Here is a 19,259-nt window from a genome sequence, read left to right on the forward strand (position 1 = left end):
ATGGCCTTATCTGCAGGAATTATCCCATCAGAAGTACCCTCATCATATCATGAAGCCATAAGCTGTGATGAAGAGTGGAAGAGTGCTATAGATGCAGAATTGGAGTCGCTGGTGGCAAACAAGACATGGGAAATTGTTGACAAACCAGCAGATGCAGTTGTTATTGACTCAAGGTGGGTGTTTATATTTAAATTGGTTGATAACTCTTATGTGAAGAAAGCGCGTTTAGTGGCAAGGGGTTTTCAACAACCAGATTTAGAAGATTCAAATTTTTACTCCTCAGTGGCTCGAATGTTCACGTTGAGAGCAATATTATCGTTGGCTGTACAATTTGAAATGAAGCTGTTACAACTCGATATCAAGTCTGCATTTTTGTCCAGCAAACTATATGATGCAGTCTATATGAAACCTCCATGTGGTTTGAATGTGCCAAAAGGTAAAGTGTGTAAATTAGTTAAGGCACTGTATGGACTGAAACAAAGTCCCAAATGTTTCAATGATGATGATGAATGGAAAATTGTCTAAATTGAAATTCAAAAGATCCAAAACAGATCCGTGTCTGTATTATAACCAGTATACCTATATTTTGATTTGGGTAGACGATATGTTGATAGCCTCAAATAATGAAGAAGATGTTAAGTATTTGATAGATGGTCTGATAAAGACTTTTGATTTGAAAATTTTTCCTGATAGTAATAATTTTACATTTCTTGGAATAGAAATTAAGAAAGATGGTAATACGTTGAAATTATCTCAGAAGAGACTTATTGAAAATTTACTGAAACATTTTCAAATGGAAAATTCAAAATTTGCTTCTGTACCAATTCAGCCTAATTTGAATTTGAGGAAGAATACTGCTATAAATCCCAATAACGAATTTAAATATAGAGAACTTGTAGGCAGTTTGATGTATCTAATGTTGAGTACAAGACCTGATATTTGTTTTTCTGTTGCTTATTTTGGTAGATTTCAGAATTGCTATGATATGTTACATTGGAAACAATTGAGAAATGTTTTGAGATATTTAGCTGGAACTAAAGATTTAGGTTTATGCTTTGTTAAAAGTGACAATTCCGGTATTAAATTGATTGCTTATGCTGATTCGGACTTTGCATCAGATGTCAATGACAGAAAAAGTGTGACGGGTTTTTTGATAAAAATGAACTCGAATATTTTATACTGTTGTTCAAAGAAACAACCTTTGGTTGCAATTTCAACCTGCAATCAGCTTGTATATGTGAATGTCTATTTATAGGACATCTTTTACAAGAGCTCCTAGATAAGGAGATTTTTCCTATAACAATAATGGAAGATAATCAATCTTGTATTCATATAAGCAGTACTCTTTGTATACTCTTGAAACAAAGAGGACTAAAAATATAGATGTAAAATTTCATTTTGTGAAAGATTTAGTCAGTAAGGGAAAATTTATATTGAAATATGTTTCTTCAGAGAATCAAACAGCAGATATCCTTACTAAAGGTCTGAACAATGTGAAATTCAATAAATTTAGAAATGATATGGGTATGATTACTGTTGAATAAGTGTCATGTATTGTAGAATTGAGGGAGGGTATAAGAAGAAGAACAATTCTATGTTACACATTTTTCTATGCTCTAACATAAGATCCAGCATGCTCTGCGTAGCATTAACTCTCTTTCACTCTGTATCGGTAACTGTGAAGATCTCCTGTAAGCTGTAAGTTATACTTGTATTCCTGGTCCATTGATGATCCTCCATAGATTGCCGAAACTCGCAGATAGCAACGTTTTTAACTGATATTCTAACTAGATCTTATGATCATGAAAGACAATACTACACAAAAGACTCATTCGATTTCGCATTTTTTATAAATGAGTTTAAGTTGCCAAATGGTTATGTTCTGGTAAGCTGGGATGCAGTGTCCCTGTACACTAACACAATATTATAATAGACATTGCTAAAAAATGCATCGATAACAAATGAGAATACATTGAACCAAACAGTCCCATAGAAAGGGCGGAATTTGTTCGAGCTGGTTTTCAGCACCATCTACTTTTCATACGATGGCACTTACTACAGGCAGAAAGAGGAAACTCCTATGGGATCCAGAATATCAGGAATAGTAGCGGAAGACGTAACGGATAAGATCTTGGACTACGCAAAGGGTAGACTATCATGCCTTTTGCCATTCTGCAGGAAGTACATAGACGACGTCATAACGGCCATCCCTAAAGAACTGATTCAACAATCGTTGGAAATTTTGAACTCTTTTGACCCCAGAGGCACACTACAGTCCACTATAGAGGAGGAAGCCAACAATTCTCTACCCTTCCTGCATATGAGGGTCATTAGAGAGGTAACAACAGAGGGCAGCACGTTGCTGACGGACTGGTATAGAAAGCAAATATCGTCCAGTAGGTACATCCACTACAAATCATACCACCCGATGAGCATGAAGATCAACATTATTTTGAATCTAAAGACGAGGGTAACCAAGCCGAGTCACAAGTGCGTGAACAAGAACCTAAGAATTTTACTGGGAATATTGGGAGAGAATGGATACCCACATGAAATTCTGACAAGAAGTATCTTCAACACCGGCAATTCCATAGAGATCTTACAACAACCAGGACCCATAGCAGAAGAAAATGAACAGGAACAAATTAAGCAGAAATACATCTCACTTCCATACATAGAAGAATTAACACCGTTGCTCAATAAATTGATACCATCTGAGAAATTCATATTAGCAACAAGAAATGTAAAACAACTCAGGTCATTTTTCACAAAACATAAAGATCACACTTCATTACTACAGTGCAACGGGGTGGTATATAAAATCCCATGCCAGAACTGTGAAGCAGTGTTTATTGGGCAAACATCAACTTTCCTGAGGCAGCGTCTCTCCAGTCATAGAAGTGATAATAATACAAAGAAGAAGAGCTCTGCACTAGCCATTCATGCAGTGGAGGAGGAACACCAACCAGTCTTTGATGCAGTTGAGGTGCTAGACAGGGAAAGGAACTTGGAGGGGAGGTTGTTCATGGAAATGGTCCGAATATCCCAGGAGGAGCATAGTGTCAACTCAAGGAAAGACATTCAAAACTTGAGCATCATGAATTCCCTCCTAATTGAATGGGACAAAAACCAAAACACAAGAGGTCGAGTCCCACAGGGGAGCGTAGATGTTGTGGGGTGAACTTGTGGTGTGTTGGATCTGCAAGGTTGGAGACAGGAAATATTGCACAGTTCAGTTGTGTTGAGGCAGTTTTCTGTCTGTCCCCATGTTACCCGTGTTTTGTGTTAGTCTGTCAGTGTTCAATGTTCTATGGTCTGTGGTTCCATACGCAATTATGACGACATTTTGAAGCGCGCCAGTTTAACCTCGAAGGACGATCTTTCAACCTTTCAACGAATCTGCACTTGAGAAAATTATAAAATTGTATTATTATATTAATGCGGTTCAAATGGTTCTGTTGAAAGCTGGCATTCCAGATTTTTCTCACCAATGTCTTATCTATATGACGGACACTACCGCATCATTTTTATGAAACCAGCATTTAAAACACAACCTCAATTTGTAATTTTAAGAAATGTACCTATATTTCTGTAGATTAATATTGGAAATTGTTTATAGCTGCACCTGATGAAGGAATAAACATATTCCGAAAGCTCGAGCTTCAAAAAAAAGAGTCCACTTGTTTTTCTTGACTGCTCCCCCAATATACCTAGATCCAGTTTCATCAAATTCAGTCGATATTGCATATATTATATATTGAAAATGAGACAGAAAGAAATTTTCTCACCATGGTTCTATACAGGCTGTTCCTAAATTGAACGTACAAACAAAAAGGGGAGATTCCTTAAGTAAGTTTAAGAAAACAAAGTCCCATAAACATGGGGTAGCAATCGTTTCGTTTTCGAGATACGAAGTGTTGAAGTTTGAATTTTTTTCCAGTTTTTTTCTCATAGTATCTACACTTCACAAGTTATTCAACTGAAATTTGGCATAGATATTACATTTTAGAGTTCTCACCACGTGACATGGCAATTTCGATAGAAGATCTACAGGGTGATATTTTTTCTGGAACACTGCCACCTGTTCTTCTGCAGAACTTTTTTTTGGTGAGCAACTGTTAATTTGAAAAAATGTAAAAAGAAGCTTTGTTCTTATACTAAACTTTTCGGTTTCTTGTAGTTTTGTCGTATCTACCAACGATTTCGAGAAAAAACTTCAACACTCTGTATCTCGAAAACGAAACGTTTGCGACCCCATGTTTATGGGACTTTTTTTCTTAAACTCACTTAAAGAATCTCCCCTTCTCGTTTGTACGTTCAATTTAGGAACACCCTGTATATTGAGAATATTTTTCCGAACTTTGAATTGAATATTTCTTTATTTCCATGTTGCTTTGTATATGTATTGCAGGTTTCTCGAAATTCCGGTTTTTTGCATGAAAAGACAAATACTAATGACCAGAAATATTCTGTTACAACATCCATTGAGAGATAATGCATTGAAAAATTTTGTTTATTACATACCAACTTTTATTTCCTTTTTATTGGAACAGTATAGTGAATTAACGGCAGACTCATTACTGGAGAACACATATAGGGAGTACTAAGAAAACATCTTAATCCTTTTCATCACGGTCAGCGAATAACATGATTTTATTATAGTTTTTATAGGTATATTCTCCTATAAAAGTCATTAGGAGTCATTCATATATAGGAGAATAGAATATTAATCATTTTATAACAGTTATAGTTTTTATGTTCGATCCTTTCATAATATAAAAAGTGGAGTTCAGAAATCAGATCGCAGTGAAATCGAAAACATCAATATGAATTTAAACTTCTTGTGGCTTGTTGCATTCTTGTCTGCCATTTTTGTTGCGGTGGCGTAAGTATTTTACATTGTTTTGAAAATTATTTATAGATATTCTATTGTCACATACAACAACTTCAAATTACTTTTTACTTTTTTGTATTCGTACAGTTTAGGATAACGAAAAATTGTTAAATAATAACCTGATTCGTATCTGGAAGATGGAATCGAAAGCTTCAATTATTTGTACCGTATTTGTGCATGAAAACCCTCAATGCAAAATAAATATTATACTGAGTCTGTGATATCTTTGAGAAATGCCTATAAAAAACGATATTCAATGTCATACAACATATGCGTCGAAATATTCGAAATGGAGGGTAGTACAACGCTTTGAATCACTGATAGAAGAGCTCAAGGCAAGAGTATTCGACGTTTTCTTTTTCAACAGTATATCAAGGATTTGAGGTATATAAATATAAATTTTAAGGATATGTATTTCAAAGATATTTTCGATTCTGAAATCGAGTTGCGTAACAATAGGCACATCGAAAAAAGTAGGTAGTATTCTGTCAAGTAATTCGGTTAATATTTCACAGAGCTACAGCTGATACTGAACCTAATGAGGAAACTTATGGAAGATCTCGGACTCCAATTCGACGACACAAATATTTTTATTGATAAATGCATACCAGTAAATATCAATAGACATCTCAACGAATAATAGATATTTTTCTTCCTTTTTTCGAATTTCGAAATCTCCCCTGCATATAATGAAAGTCTTTCTAACCAACATCGGTCAGTTGAAGGAGAAATATAACTGGAAGTGAAAGATCGAAAGAAGGGTTGAGAAAATTTATTCGATTCAAGCAGACTTTCATCTATAGAAGAATTAAAACATCCATGTTTGTATGCATTAGACAAGCTATTTGTCTTGATCGATTTCCGTATTTTGGAAAGCTTAGAACTAGGGATTCGATAAATAAGAATCTTCGTCAAATCATTTTATCAATCGTTATTGCAACTTTTCAATTATGTATTTTCTGATAATGAATGAAATATATATTTTCTTGCATTTCATCTAAAGTTTCCTTCAACTCAAGTTCTTCGAATAGGGGCCTCATAAAAAGTAATTTCTTCACTCAACTTTCTGAGGACTAGGTGCTTCTTATGAACCATGAATTCATATCGAAAGAACAAATGCGATATATTCGATTCAAGAATACTGAAAGAAAATTGAGGTTTTTGTTTTCGTCCTTGTACCTAAATGTATCAATCCTTCAGAAGGTGAAGGTAATAATTATTTTTATATATCATATAGACTATTAATTACCATATTTATGTTCATCTTACCATTAAGTTTTTTTGAAGTGAACCGAAACACTTTATTTCTACAAGCGTGCGCGTTCATCCTTTTTCCCGCACGCTGCTGCGAAAATGCGTGCGGGAATGGATTAGCAGGGGTTTTTCCGCACGCAAATATTATAGAGTAAATTAAATTCTATCATGTCTCTCTGTCATTATATATGAATTAATCAAATGAGATATGATATTTTTCGTGAAATGAATATATTTATATATTTTAAGCACTTGTAATGAAAATATTGTTCCTAACTCTTGCGGAAACTGTCTTGCCTGCACTCAACTGCTTACCCGAACTCTGCTTCGCATCGTTCGGGCAACGGCAGTTTCGTGCAAGAAAGTATCACTTTCCGCAATTTATAGGAACATAACTATTATACTGTGAGTACGTTTGTGGTTTTCCTGAGTTAAGCCCATCTGCGTTGTATTGTCACTCTCTATTTTCTTCAAAGAAACTTTTTTTTTCAGACAAGAACAGTCTGAGCCTACTGCAGCTCAAGGAAAGGCACGAATCACTATCAAGACGTGAAATTAGCAATTATCCTATAAATCTACAGGAATAATGAATAAATGATTTGAGTCTGGAATGTGATTTTATTATCTCCCTAATGTGTATGCACTGAATTTCGATGCACTTACAATAATAATAATAATAATAAGTCTATCAATACCTACGCTTGCTCGGCGCTGAGCTACTCATTCGGTATCATCTCTTGGACCACCACCGATTTAGCAGCCTTACAGAGAAAAATAAGGACGATGCTGACTAAACACAGTAAACATCACCCCAAAAGCTCAATAGAACGGACCGAGCTGCCACGACATCTTGGGGGTAGAGGAATTGTTGATTTGTCCAACCGTATGAACCAGGAAATTGAAGGACTTCGAAAATATTTTCTGAGCAAGGCTACTTCATCAGAACTCCATCAAGTAGTTTGTGTTGCTGATAGTTCAACACCGTTAAAGCTACAGCAGGACCACTTGGAAACCGTCGAACACTCTGCAGAAAGTAAAATGCAGAAACTGATAGGCAAACCTTTGCATGGGAGGCACCAGAATGAGGTCAACCATGATTACGTCGACATATCTGCGTCGAACTACTGGTTGACTTCCGGAAGGTTGTTTCCTGAGACAGCGGGCTTCATCCTCGCCATCCAGGATCAGGTGATTCCGACAAGGAACTACATGGAATATATCGCCAAGGATGCCTCAATGAAGGACGATAGCTGTCGTTATGGCTGTGCGACACATGAAACTATCCAGCACATCACCGGGGGATGTCCGAAATTCGCGGGCACGGAGTACAAGAGTACACATAATATTACTTATCATAACACAATTTATTGATCCTGAAAGACACTACAATCCGTATAGGATAGGTAGAAAAAGATGATTGGGAGGACAAAATAAAATAAAATGAAATATTCTAAGTTAAAGTACCTTAAGCTAGACAATCAAATAAATATGCGAGTAGTAACATTGAGATAATAACATATTTTTGATTTCTTTCTTGAATTTATATATATTCATAGATTTAACAGAAGATGGTAAATGATTATTTGATTTGAGGCTCCGATACATAGGGGAACATTCAAATCTATGTGTTCTGTGTTACAGCATAAAAAGGATTTGGGAATTCCTTCCTGCTTCAAATCGTGATAACTTGAGACTGATTTCCAATTAGTTGAATTTTCTTTGGCATTGACAAGACATTTCAAAACATAGATACATGGCTGGTTTGCATGAAGAACCTGGTGTTGAACCGAAAATTAACCTTATTATTCTTTTTGTCCAACGGAAGCTTTTGAAACAGAAACGCTGTTGTCCCAGAGAAAGATGATATATACAAGATGGCTGTATAGAAGGCCATAATAGATATCAATGAAAGAACTAGGAGGCATAGGATGTTCGAGCCTATTGTGTTCTCCACATTCTGCCCCATATCACTCATATAATGAATTTTTGTTCACAGCATTCTGTCTTTCCAAACCAGTGGAAAAAAGCCATGGTCATACCTGTACCGAAGGTATCTTGTCCAAAGGACATGAACAACTTGCGATAAGTATTCTACCCACGTTATCGAAAATCCTTGAGAAAATTATGAGTAAACAAATGTTGTCACATTTAAATACGAATAAAATTATTCCACCTATGCAGTCGGGATTTAGAAAGAATCATAGCTGCACCACAGCTTTGTTAAATATAACAGATGACAAGGTAAACTAACTTTGCTCAGTCTTTTAGATTACTCCAAAGCATTCGACTGCCTCAATCACGAGCTGTTGGAGGCTATTCTAGTTCATCTTGGTTTTTGTGGGGGTTCAATTCGGCTTTTGTCTTCTTATCTTGCTGGACGGTTCCAAGCAGTATGCTATGATGGTAAAATTTCATCTTTTTTGAAAATATGCAGGGGAGTACCGCAAGGGTCAATCTTAGGGCCAATTTTGTTTATTATGTACATTTCACAGTTTGTAAGGTTTATTCTTTCCTGCCTGATGCACCACTACGCGGATGATAGTCAACTATATATCTCCTTTTATTTGCATGAATCTGCTCAGGCAATTTCTGCCCTGAATTTTGATTTGAACATCATTAATGATTTATCTATCAAACATTGTTTGCAGCTTAATAAAGATAATACCGTTGCCATTTTATTTGGAAGGAGAGGAGATAGGATTAAATTTTTGAATCAAAATAATGTTGTTGTATTTGGTTCAGATACTGTTGGATGGTGTGACAAAGTTAAAGACTTGGGAGTCTGGTTAGATATAGACTTGCGCTTTACGGACCACATTTCTGCCTGTCTGCGGAAGGCCTATGCCATGCTGAGGATTCTTTATAGAAACAGGGAAACACTGGAGCGGAATGTGAGAGTTCTATTATGTGAGTCGTTGGTTCTATCACATTTAAATTATGCAGATTGTGTATATGGCCCCTGTCTGAACCACTATGATAGAAAGCGGATACAGAAACTTCAGAACTCTTGTCTGCGACTGATTTTTGGCTTGTAAAAATTTGAAAGGATTAGCCATACTCTGCGAATTGTTAATTGGCTCAATATGGAAAGAAGAAGATCTCTGCATGCTTCTTTACTATTTATAAAAATAATAATTAACCAAACTCCTCCATACCTCTACAACAAAATTACCTGCCGTTCTGATGTCCATAATTTGAATTTTCGGATCAAAGAAACCCTTACTCCTCCTGTATTTTCAACTGAGCTATTCCGACGATCATTTTCATATTATGTTACGCTTTGTACAAATAATTTATCTGTCGAGATCAGGGCAGTTAGAAACATAAAACTTTCAAGAGCTATGATCTTCAGCAAACTTATGAATGAGCAAGTGGCAACTCTGCGAGTGTGATATACAAGTCAAAAATTTTCTTTTTCTTTTTTTTATTCATCCTCTGATATAGGGCATAACTTCCTATAACCATTATTTCTTTTTTGGGTGGTCATACATATTCTGTATTTATACTGTCATTGTCATGAGCATGACAATTTTTTTTGTTCTTGTCAATGAATCATGAGGTTAGATTGAACAGTACACTTGAAGAGTGTTCTGGATCTCGCCTTATCAATTTTTTTTTTAGTGTTGTAAGAGTTTGTATTTAGTTCCCATGAAATTGATTGAATAAAGACCTTTATTATTATTATTATTCATTGCGAAGTAAGCACTATTAAGTTTTTTACATAAAATATCAATATGGGACGACCAGCTTAGATTACTGTCAATATGGATACCAAGAAACTTTGAGGAACTCCCAGGTCTAAATCATTTTCACCTGAATAGCATTCCTCCACATTGACTGATATGGTTCTATTGTTCAGAAAACTGTAACCAGGCAAACCTGAGGGTATCGAAGGCGCAAGAGAGATCAAAAAATATCCCAGCTACCTAAATATTTTTGTCCAAACACTCGTAGACAGTTTCGACGAAACTGTGTAAAGCAGATTGGATAGAATGACCGTTTCTGAAACCATGCTGATCCTGGTGTAATATTTTATATTTGTTGATATAATTTATCATTTTTGCAAATGAAATTTTTCAAAAACTTTTGAATAGACATATAGGATTGATATTGGACGATAGTTTGTTATGAGGATTTCCGCTCTTTATTTTGGAATTTTTTGAGAATCATCGAAAAATTTCCTGATGTGAAGGATTAGTTGATTAAATACGCAAAATGACTGGAGCAACTTCACTAACGTCCAGTTTCATAATCAAATTTACGTCCACTTCAAGCGGAAAGCTTCCTTTAGTGTCATTTTTAGTAGGGTTAAAGGAAGCTTTAAAATTAAAGCTACTTTAGGTTTGATTATGAAACCGGCCGTAAGTATTCTTTCTGGAACATGATCGGATCCTACATTTTTTTTGTTTTTAAATTTGTTATCGCTTTCTCGATCTCTAAGGAAGAGACGGGATGAAAAAAAATTGCTAGGTAGAGATGATGAAACAGTACATATGACCGATAAATTCAAAGCAATGATCAACATCAGTTTCGGAATACATTTCTGCAAAATTACACTCAGATAGACGAGTTAATAAATTATCAAGACCACCTTGACTTGGATCTCTTATTGTATGAATATTGTATGATCACTCAAATGTGGCTCAAAAAAAATAGCCTTATAATTTTCCAGATGGACATTGGTAAGGATGTAAATTTAGTTTCGAAATAGAAGACCTGCCATTGATATAAGAGAAGACTCAAAGAAGAAAACAAGGTGCACTAGAAAACTCACAAGGAGGCCTTCTTCCACACACCTGAGAGCTCTCGTGTTGGTGCGAATTTTCCTGCAGCGAAATCTTCTCTCTTCTATCACCAAAAGTCTTTTCCTCGTCAAAATAAGACGAGAGGACAATAGGCGTTTTCGAAATAAATCAATATTCACAAGCGAAAGTAGCGTTTTTGCGTTTCACAATATCCCATAAAATTGTCTCACTAACTGATTGAAAGTCACACTCACAATGTGTTCACTTGACATCTTTAATATGCCTTGAAACTGGCGATCTTCAGAGTAGCCTAGTGCACATGACATGAGTGTTTAAAAAAATAATTTAAAAATGAAATATTTAACGTTACGGCAACATTTCCAAAAATGCCAAAGCATTTTTCATAAAATTTTACAAAGAAACAGAAAAAAAATGATGAAGTTGTGCAAACTATAATGCATAAACATATTTATGTATTTAACCATCACTTATAATATCTCTGGAATCAATATAGCGAAAGAAAAAAAATTGTAGTAAAATATCATGTTTACAGAGCTAGGGTTCATCGCACACAGGCAAGGGGCACAATTTAACCAAGGAGGGAGTTAGGACCGCGTCTCGAGTTTCAACTTGGGCAACCCGCGAAATACCGCCACTACCCTGAAATAGGGCTGTTATACGACCAAGACGCCATTGATTAGGGGGTACGTTATCCGCCTTAATTGAAACTAGTTGCCCTATGACTGCAGGAGTAGAACTATCGCACCATTTAACCAGCTGTTGCAAGGTATGAAGGTACTCGTTCCTCCATCGGGACCAAAAATGTTGATGAAGGTTTTGTAAAGGCTGCCAGCACGATAACCTATTCAGGGGTTGATCAGTCATGTCTGGTATAGGTATCGCAGTTAGCGGTTCCAGCGTCAAGAAATGACCGGGAGTAAGGCAATTCAAATCGTCGGGATCTGAACTTATGGCGCATAAAGGTCTTGAATTCGGGACAGATTCAATTGAAGTAAGCAGTGTATAGAATTCCTCATACGTAAGAATCTGCTCACAGACTGCTCTGAAAAAATGTAGTAGGTAGGCAGAGCGGTTTCTGGCCCACTTCAATGGCGACTCAAGAGTAATCCGACAAAGTATGATTCGGAGTACTTGAACATTATGTGGTTGGATTATGAAATGTTATACTGGTGTGTTATTAGATTGATTGATGAATATTTTTCAGAGTTAGATGAAAAAATCGTTGTTTAATTAAGGGTGGTGTCTCTGTGTGCGTGAAAGGAATAAGCTATAAAGGTCGTCCATGATTTCGTATAATAGATAAAATTGGAAATGTTTCTTTGTTCCTTTGACAGAGGTTTTTTTTTTTTCTCATCTGTGGAGATGTTCCGAGAAAATGTTTGGGTCTTTTATTGTTTAAATAAGGGTGTCTTTGCATGCCGGAAAAAAAGAGCAATAAAGATCTGCAATAATTCAGTATAATAGATGAGATTCCTTTGACAGGGTTTTTTTTCTTATCTATGAGGATGTTTCGAGAAAACTATCAGTTTGAGTCTTTTATCATGAAATGACAATTATCTGAATTAATGGTCACTCTTTTACTCTCCAATATACCTGTGGATTCTCAACGTAATAAAAATGTAAATTTTGCCCATTCGAAATAGTTTTGGTGCTATAGGTATTCGAAGATGTCAGTCTGCATTCCGCCTCATGTGATAAGAATGACAGGTTTACTCATTTCCTTTGTCCCAAAATTGGTACATTATGACCGCTAATGGGGGCTGAAGGTTTATTGTGTTTAATGACAAAGGGCGGAGCTATCCCTTAATTCTTCTCGATACACCTGTCGAGTGGCGTTTCTCACCGTAATAAATAAAAGATTTAATTGGTCTTCAGTTCAGATTCGTTTGATGCAGATCTTTTATAACGAAAACAGTCTGGTTATTTTTTTGAATGGTAGGAGGGGCTATGATGTTGAAAAAATTGTAATGGTGAAATACATAAAACGTTGATGAATTGTATGTTCATATCAGTTTTCAATAAGAAATTGTTCAGCCTTAACCGAGGAATTCATACAATACTACTTCTGAAATATAATGGCTGAATATTCAGTAAATGATATCGTTTGGAAATATAAACATTTCATCCAATACATCGTCGTAGCAATAATAATAGTAATATCAATTCTGGTGCTTATAAAATATTATAATTATAATAATAAATTGGTTAAGCCATCTATTATATGTCAAAAGTTCAAGATTCATATTGATCATATTCAATGTCTTAGTTGTGGACTTACAATCTTCTGTTTCGGCAAAAGAATTCAAAAAGATTGTTTAAAAATGGATGCCGAAAGAAACAGTTTCATTATCGATGGAAGAATATACTGCTGTCCACTGAAATGCATCGGATGGGGACTAAATGTGGACTCTGTTGATGGAATTGCATGTTCAAAATGTGAATCCTTTGGAAATTGCAGATGCGATTGTGTAACTTATCAGTATATGAGACAAAATAAAAATTGATAATGCATAGTATGATTTTATCCTCCTATTCATCCTATTATAATTATTATTATTATTAAGACTTTCGCATTGGTGACTTCACACGCTTCTCCAGAGCAACATTCACTTATCTCAGATATCAAAAGGATTATGGTCTAATGTTTTTTCACATTTTAAGGATAGATAAGATGAAGGTAGCTGAAATGAAAAAGAAAATATAAACTTGATACATTACTCTTTATTCAATCTTATATGTCTAGATGAACATTTTAGTTTTAGAAATCTATGTTTATTATGAAAAACATCAATCCATTTATCATTTGATCTATTAGCAGTGTCAGACAACCATGTATACAATTTCTCACAATTATTTATACTACAGATTCTCATATTATCCGCATGAGCAATGCATTCAGGTTTTTCCATTTCAAATTTCGGACATATCTCATTCCCCAAATAGATCATTGTAACAGTAGATTTCGATATATTCATTAAGAACTTATATTTGAAGCCCTTTCATTTCAATATGTTACAAGTTCCTTATAGTCAATGAACCCGTCACTATATTACATACTGATCATATCGATGTCAACTTTCGAACTGTTTCAGTTAGAGGCAAATACTCCATCACACAGTCGTACACGATTATACAATATGCTTTAGTGGAGGTGGAAAAACCAACTCTAGATTCAATCTCAAGTTTCACATCAACAGTTGAAGATTTAAAAGATTCACTTCGTCTCGAGCAATCAATAACAAATAAGCATCTGTTTTTGAAGTCTGAATATTGCAATATTGGATTGATTTTCAGATTATTATAACTTGTTGAAAATTCTGTATAATTATAGTATGCTTCTGCATAATCATTTTTATTAAAATTCAATCTTAAATTTTCTTGAGGAATGAATTCACCATTCAGTAGCAAACGGACATTTGAGATGTGCAGATTGTCGAATAACGTGGAATTTTCAGTACTCTTATTTTTCTTATTTGTCTGAAAACAGCATATTATGGATCTAGGATAATCAATAATTGAAGTGGTTTTAATATTCCATATTTCTGTTAGAGAGTTCGCTGTCAGAGTTGGCAATTCGTGAATTTCCCATTTTCTGAATGGAAATAATATTGCTCTATTTGATTTCATTGATTCTAGTAATTCAATCTTCAATACATCATTTGGATAGATATGTTTAACTTTCAGTTCGATACTATCAATTGTAAATTTGCCTTTTGTAGCATTGACTGTTTCCTCGGGACCAGGTGTGATTTTCATAGCATTATTGTCATTTTGAGATCTCATCAATCGAATAGTTTGCTTCCCACAGATAGCTAAACGGTAATCGTCGAAGAAATTCAATACATGTCTTAATGGTATTCTAAATACAAAATTTCCATCAGCGTTTATTTTAGGATCATCAGGATATGACCAACTAGCTGTTTCCAATTCCCTCACAGAATCTTTATCGTAACACAGATATCCTTTTATTGTACTTATTAATCCTGGATCTCGTACTGAATCAAGTTCAGTTCCATGTAACTCATATGAGATTGTGTCAAAAAGGAAAGCTCCCCCATTCAAAACTAATTGAACAGTTCCATTACCAGCAGTTTTTTGAAGTTTTCCCTTAATGATGAGAGCTGCATCATGCATAAGGACCCATGTATCAGCACGATTTATGGTTATTTCAATAGTATCATTATTGCCGAAAGATTTTACAAACGGCAAATATGTTCTTGTCTCCACTTTTGTGATTGATTCGTCATTGTTGACTGGCTGATATAGGTTAAAGATGTTGTTGGATAGCATGTCCAATAGATTTTAGGAATAATTTATTCTTCACGGTGAGTTTTCCACCCAGCTTCTTACACGTTCTCTTCACAACTGGTTTAGATGGAGTAGGGGCTGCATATTTATTTTTCACAACTGGTATAGATGGAGTAGGGGCTGCATATTTATATGATGAGTTAATTATCAAGACCATTTTTTCAATTCTAATCGTATTATTATCTCCTCACCCCTGAAGTGAACTAGTTCAGAATCTTGATCGAGCACTTTCAAAGTTATATTGTATATTCTTGATGTCGTCAGTGGCAAATAAATCAAATTTCTAGGCACTTCGTCGATACTATATCCAGGATCGGAGTCTACTGAAAATTCATATATTGTATGTGATGGTCTATTGTTATAGAGAGCTCCTCCAGTAATATTGCTATCTATGTGTAGGTATAGTTTGAACCTTAACAATATTAACAGGTATATCAGATTCGTGAATTTTATTTGGTGGAAGAATTATTTTAGAGAACCCTAAGAGTTTTCCAATCGAATTGTCGAATTGTCTTTGGAGAAATCAATCGCAAAGTCTTTATGGTAAATTTCACTTTTGAGTGTATTGCGATTGGGTCTTAAGAAAAATAGTTCCTCACTGTCACTCCTGTATTTTTCTTCCGGAAGTAGTTTTTTCTTCAGAAATTCTTCAATATCACTTATTTCATACGCCCCTGAAGGAATTTCAATTACCTTTTTATTTTCATTCAGAAAGTCATCAAAACCTTCTTTAGTTTCATAATAACAGAACTTATTATTATTTTCGTCAATGTTTGGGATTGATTTATAAGTATGAAATCCTATCAATGCAATGCCATACTGGTAATTTGGATCTAATTCTATTGGAGTTGGTAAATCAATAGAGAGTATAGGAGATCGATCTTTCAATGTGAAAAGAACAGACATGACTGAAAGAGTAACACATCATCTATTTATTTATATCATTTTGTTTGATAAAAATTCCAAACACAGATGACCACAATTGTAGGGATTAGTTCTCTCATAATCAGTTTGGTTATATTTAATTTCAGAGTTTCTGAAATAACGAACTAATTCTTTAGGCGGTTTCAAATTTCCATAACTATCAAAATATTCCACATCTTTTCCCTTTTTGACATATGCAACCCAGTGCGTTCCTGGACCATATGAAGTATCTAAATTCACAACTCCACACTCTGTTCTGTTTATAGCTTTTGGTAAAGTGTTTCGCATAAATACACCTCGAAAATGAGGAATACTTTGGGCAAATTGTAATATCTCGTGATCATATAATGCCCTTTTGGGCAAACTTTTCAGAGGTTTTTTTTTTGCTTCTTCAAAAATAGTCCATACCCTTTATTCATCTTTTTTAAGAACAATCCATGTCCAATAGCTTCCATAGCCCTATTATGCCGTTTTTCTTCCTCTAGCTTCTTTTTTGCTCTATTGGCATTGATAACAGCATTGGCAACTGAACCACTTCCTCCAAGCACTGATCCAATAGCACCCAAACCAGCTAAAATACCCATTAATGGTAGTACTCCACCACACTTACTTTCAAAGGATATAGTTCGTGGAATACGTATTTTACGTTTACCACCTGCCCTTTTAACAGCTGCTCTTGCTGTTCTCAGAGCTATGGATGCTGATTTCTTCATATCGTTCGTATTATATTTTTGTAATATCTTATTCACAGGGTTCAATATAGCAGTTCGGAAGGATTTTCGATATCCCATACCTAATTTTCGTTTGGCTTTCATAGTACCAGTTACAAAAAGCGCTGCAGTTTTTTCACGCAACGAAGCATCCTTGGAGCGAAATCGATTCCAAGCTCTATCTTCCAATTCTTTGTCTGCTTTATGTCTTTCTTCTAAATTGTTTGTCCTGCTGTAGGTTATATCATGAACCTTACACGCCTGATCTAAAAGATTTATTCCAGGATCACCTCTTTCTAATCGTTTTTGCAGTTTAGTACCAGGTCCACAATATGAGTATCCTACAGAGAGAGAGAGAGAGAGAGAGAATATATTAATTATAATCGTACAACTTTCATCATTTTTTTTCTCACCAGGCAAATGGAGTTCAATAGGAAGCTTATTTATTATGGAGTTTATAAGACCCCCACCATTGGCGAAGGTCAGCATTATACTGAATAAATAATGTGTAAGCTCTATTCATATATAACATTATATAATGAGACAGAAAGAGGATCTGGCTTTATTTGATTGTAAGATGGAAGTCGAACAGCAACCATCTGTTTTATCAGTTGATAATTTAGATATGTTAGAAAATGAAAGATTTCCAAAACATGGAGATCTCTTTCCTGACAGTTGTCGAATTTTATTTGCCGGACCAAGTGGTTGTGGAAAATCCAATGCACTTTTGAGTTTACTGTTATCTCCGAATGGATTACGATTCAAAAATATGAAGAGTTTAAACAACTGTGTGCATTCTGTTGGAATTCAACCAAATATGGATTCATTGTTATTGTTAAAAACTTCGATATTGATGGAAGACGCTATCGTCAAGGATTTGATTGGTTCATAAAAAAAAATTCAGTCAAATATAAAAATTATGTAAATACATGAAATGCCCTCAGTATAGATCAAACTAAGCCGTAATGAAGAGTGCTATTGAGCAGCAGAGAAAACGTAAAATACAACAACTTATAAGAGATGTGAGAAAGAAGTTTCTCACATTCAAGCTAGGAAAAAATGCAGACGATCGATCAATTTCTCAATTATTTGATCCGATCACCAAACGACTAGATAGAATAGAATACAAGCAAACAGATGGTTTATTGAAGACTGTGAAACTCCATACAGCTCCAGTACAGCTCAAGACAGCTCAACTGACAGATCCAACACAGCTTCAGACAGATAAGCTGTCAGCTCTGAAACAGCATCAGACACCAGGGCTGTCAGATTCCTCATATTTTTCAAAGGAAGATTTCTTTCCGGAAAACACTGAAGAAGAAAGTCAAGAGACTCAGTATGAAAATGTGTACCAATCAAGTGTTGATGAATATTTGAAACAGTATCCAGTTGAATCTAGACATTATATTTCATCTATATTGTCATCCCCTGAACAAGATAATGTAGTCGATATCACATATGGGCCTAAATACGATTCTAAAATTTCGAAATGGTTTCTTGGTAACAAGGCTATCAGTTTTGATGGCAAAACTAGTGAGATTATAATAGACAATAATGAACGATTTCCCGGTACACCAGGGCTGTATAGACTGATATTCGATAAACAACCGACCGATTATACGAAAGAGGATTCACAATGTTATAAAACAGTTTTAAATTTGACAAACGTTCATAGGAGACAGTTTGATGCTACAAAGCAACGACGTGGATCAGCAGCATTTAAATGGGTTGAAATTATTAAACCTTCAACTTCAACTCAAGGAGGTAGTTTGTTGACATACAATGAAAAACCAGTCGAGTATGTGTATTGGAATGATGTGAATGAACTAGTTGATAGATTACAATTACTTCATGCGTCAAGAGATGCAGGTAATACATCGGTGGATAATGAAATCCAATCTATTATCGAAGAACTACGCGAAGCTAACATTATATATTAATAATGCAGTTTGAAATGATCAACAGTTCAAGAATGCCTCTCAGTAAGTTTGGTGGAACCTCACGAGGGCTACAAAATAAATTTAAACGTAAACGTACTGAAAGTCAAAGCTTCCCTTTAACTTCAGATGGTGATTATGATTTCGGTAATCGTAAGCTATGCAATGTAAGAATACCTACCGAAAAAAGTGATGTTGTGACTAAAGAAATTCTAGACAATGAATTGCTCAAAGTTATAGTCCGAGAGCTGGCAGCAAAAACAACTACCTCATAAGTTACCAAAGGTTTGGTTTGGCACTTTAGTTCAACTTTATTACCAAAACTTGAAACCGCCCGTCTGCCGGGCGTGAGTGGTCGCCTTATGGGATAAAAAAAATTGAAAAGATGAGAAAAAATCGATTGGAAATTCCTAATAGTTACCAAGATGAATGTTGTGTCAAAATGTTCTAGGATCTTAACTGAATT

At 35.1% G+C, this 19,259-nt stretch overlaps 2 protein-coding genes and 1 long non-coding RNA gene across 3 annotated transcripts; 2 read left to right on the top strand and 1 right to left on the bottom strand.

Annotated features, from left to right (window-relative positions):
* On the top strand, window positions 1-3,181 carry LOC123307035. Its single transcript, XM_044889237.1, has 2 exons — window positions 1-173; window positions 2,026-3,181. The coding sequence occupies exons 1-2, from the start codon at window positions 1-3 to the stop codon at window positions 3,179-3,181; spliced, it is 1,329 nt and encodes a 442-aa protein (XP_044745172.1).
* Window positions 3,182-4,528: 1,347 nt separating this feature from the next.
* On the top strand, window positions 4,529-6,756 carry LOC123306655. The gene is made up of 2 exons (XR_006536937.1): window positions 4,529-4,885; window positions 6,641-6,756. It is a non-coding gene; the product is annotated as an uncharacterized LOC123306655 (long non-coding RNA).
* A 9,758-nt stretch (window positions 6,757-16,514) lies between these two features.
* On the bottom strand, window positions 16,515-17,619 carry LOC123307036. Its single transcript, XM_044889238.1, has 2 exons — window positions 17,270-17,619; window positions 16,515-17,197 (listed from the first exon to the last, which is right to left on the bottom strand). Exons 1-2 carry the CDS (start codon window positions 17,343-17,345, stop codon window positions 16,515-16,517), a joined length of 759 nt encoding a protein of 252 aa, XP_044745173.1. The 5' UTR covers window positions 17,346-17,619.
* Window positions 17,620-19,259: the final 1,640 nt, after the last annotated feature.

This window comes from Coccinella septempunctata, chromosome 2, assembly GCF_907165205.1.
Source record: "Coccinella septempunctata chromosome 2, icCocSept1.1, whole genome shotgun sequence".
NCBI classification, from domain to species: domain Eukaryota; kingdom Metazoa; phylum Arthropoda; class Insecta; order Coleoptera; family Coccinellidae; genus Coccinella; species Coccinella septempunctata.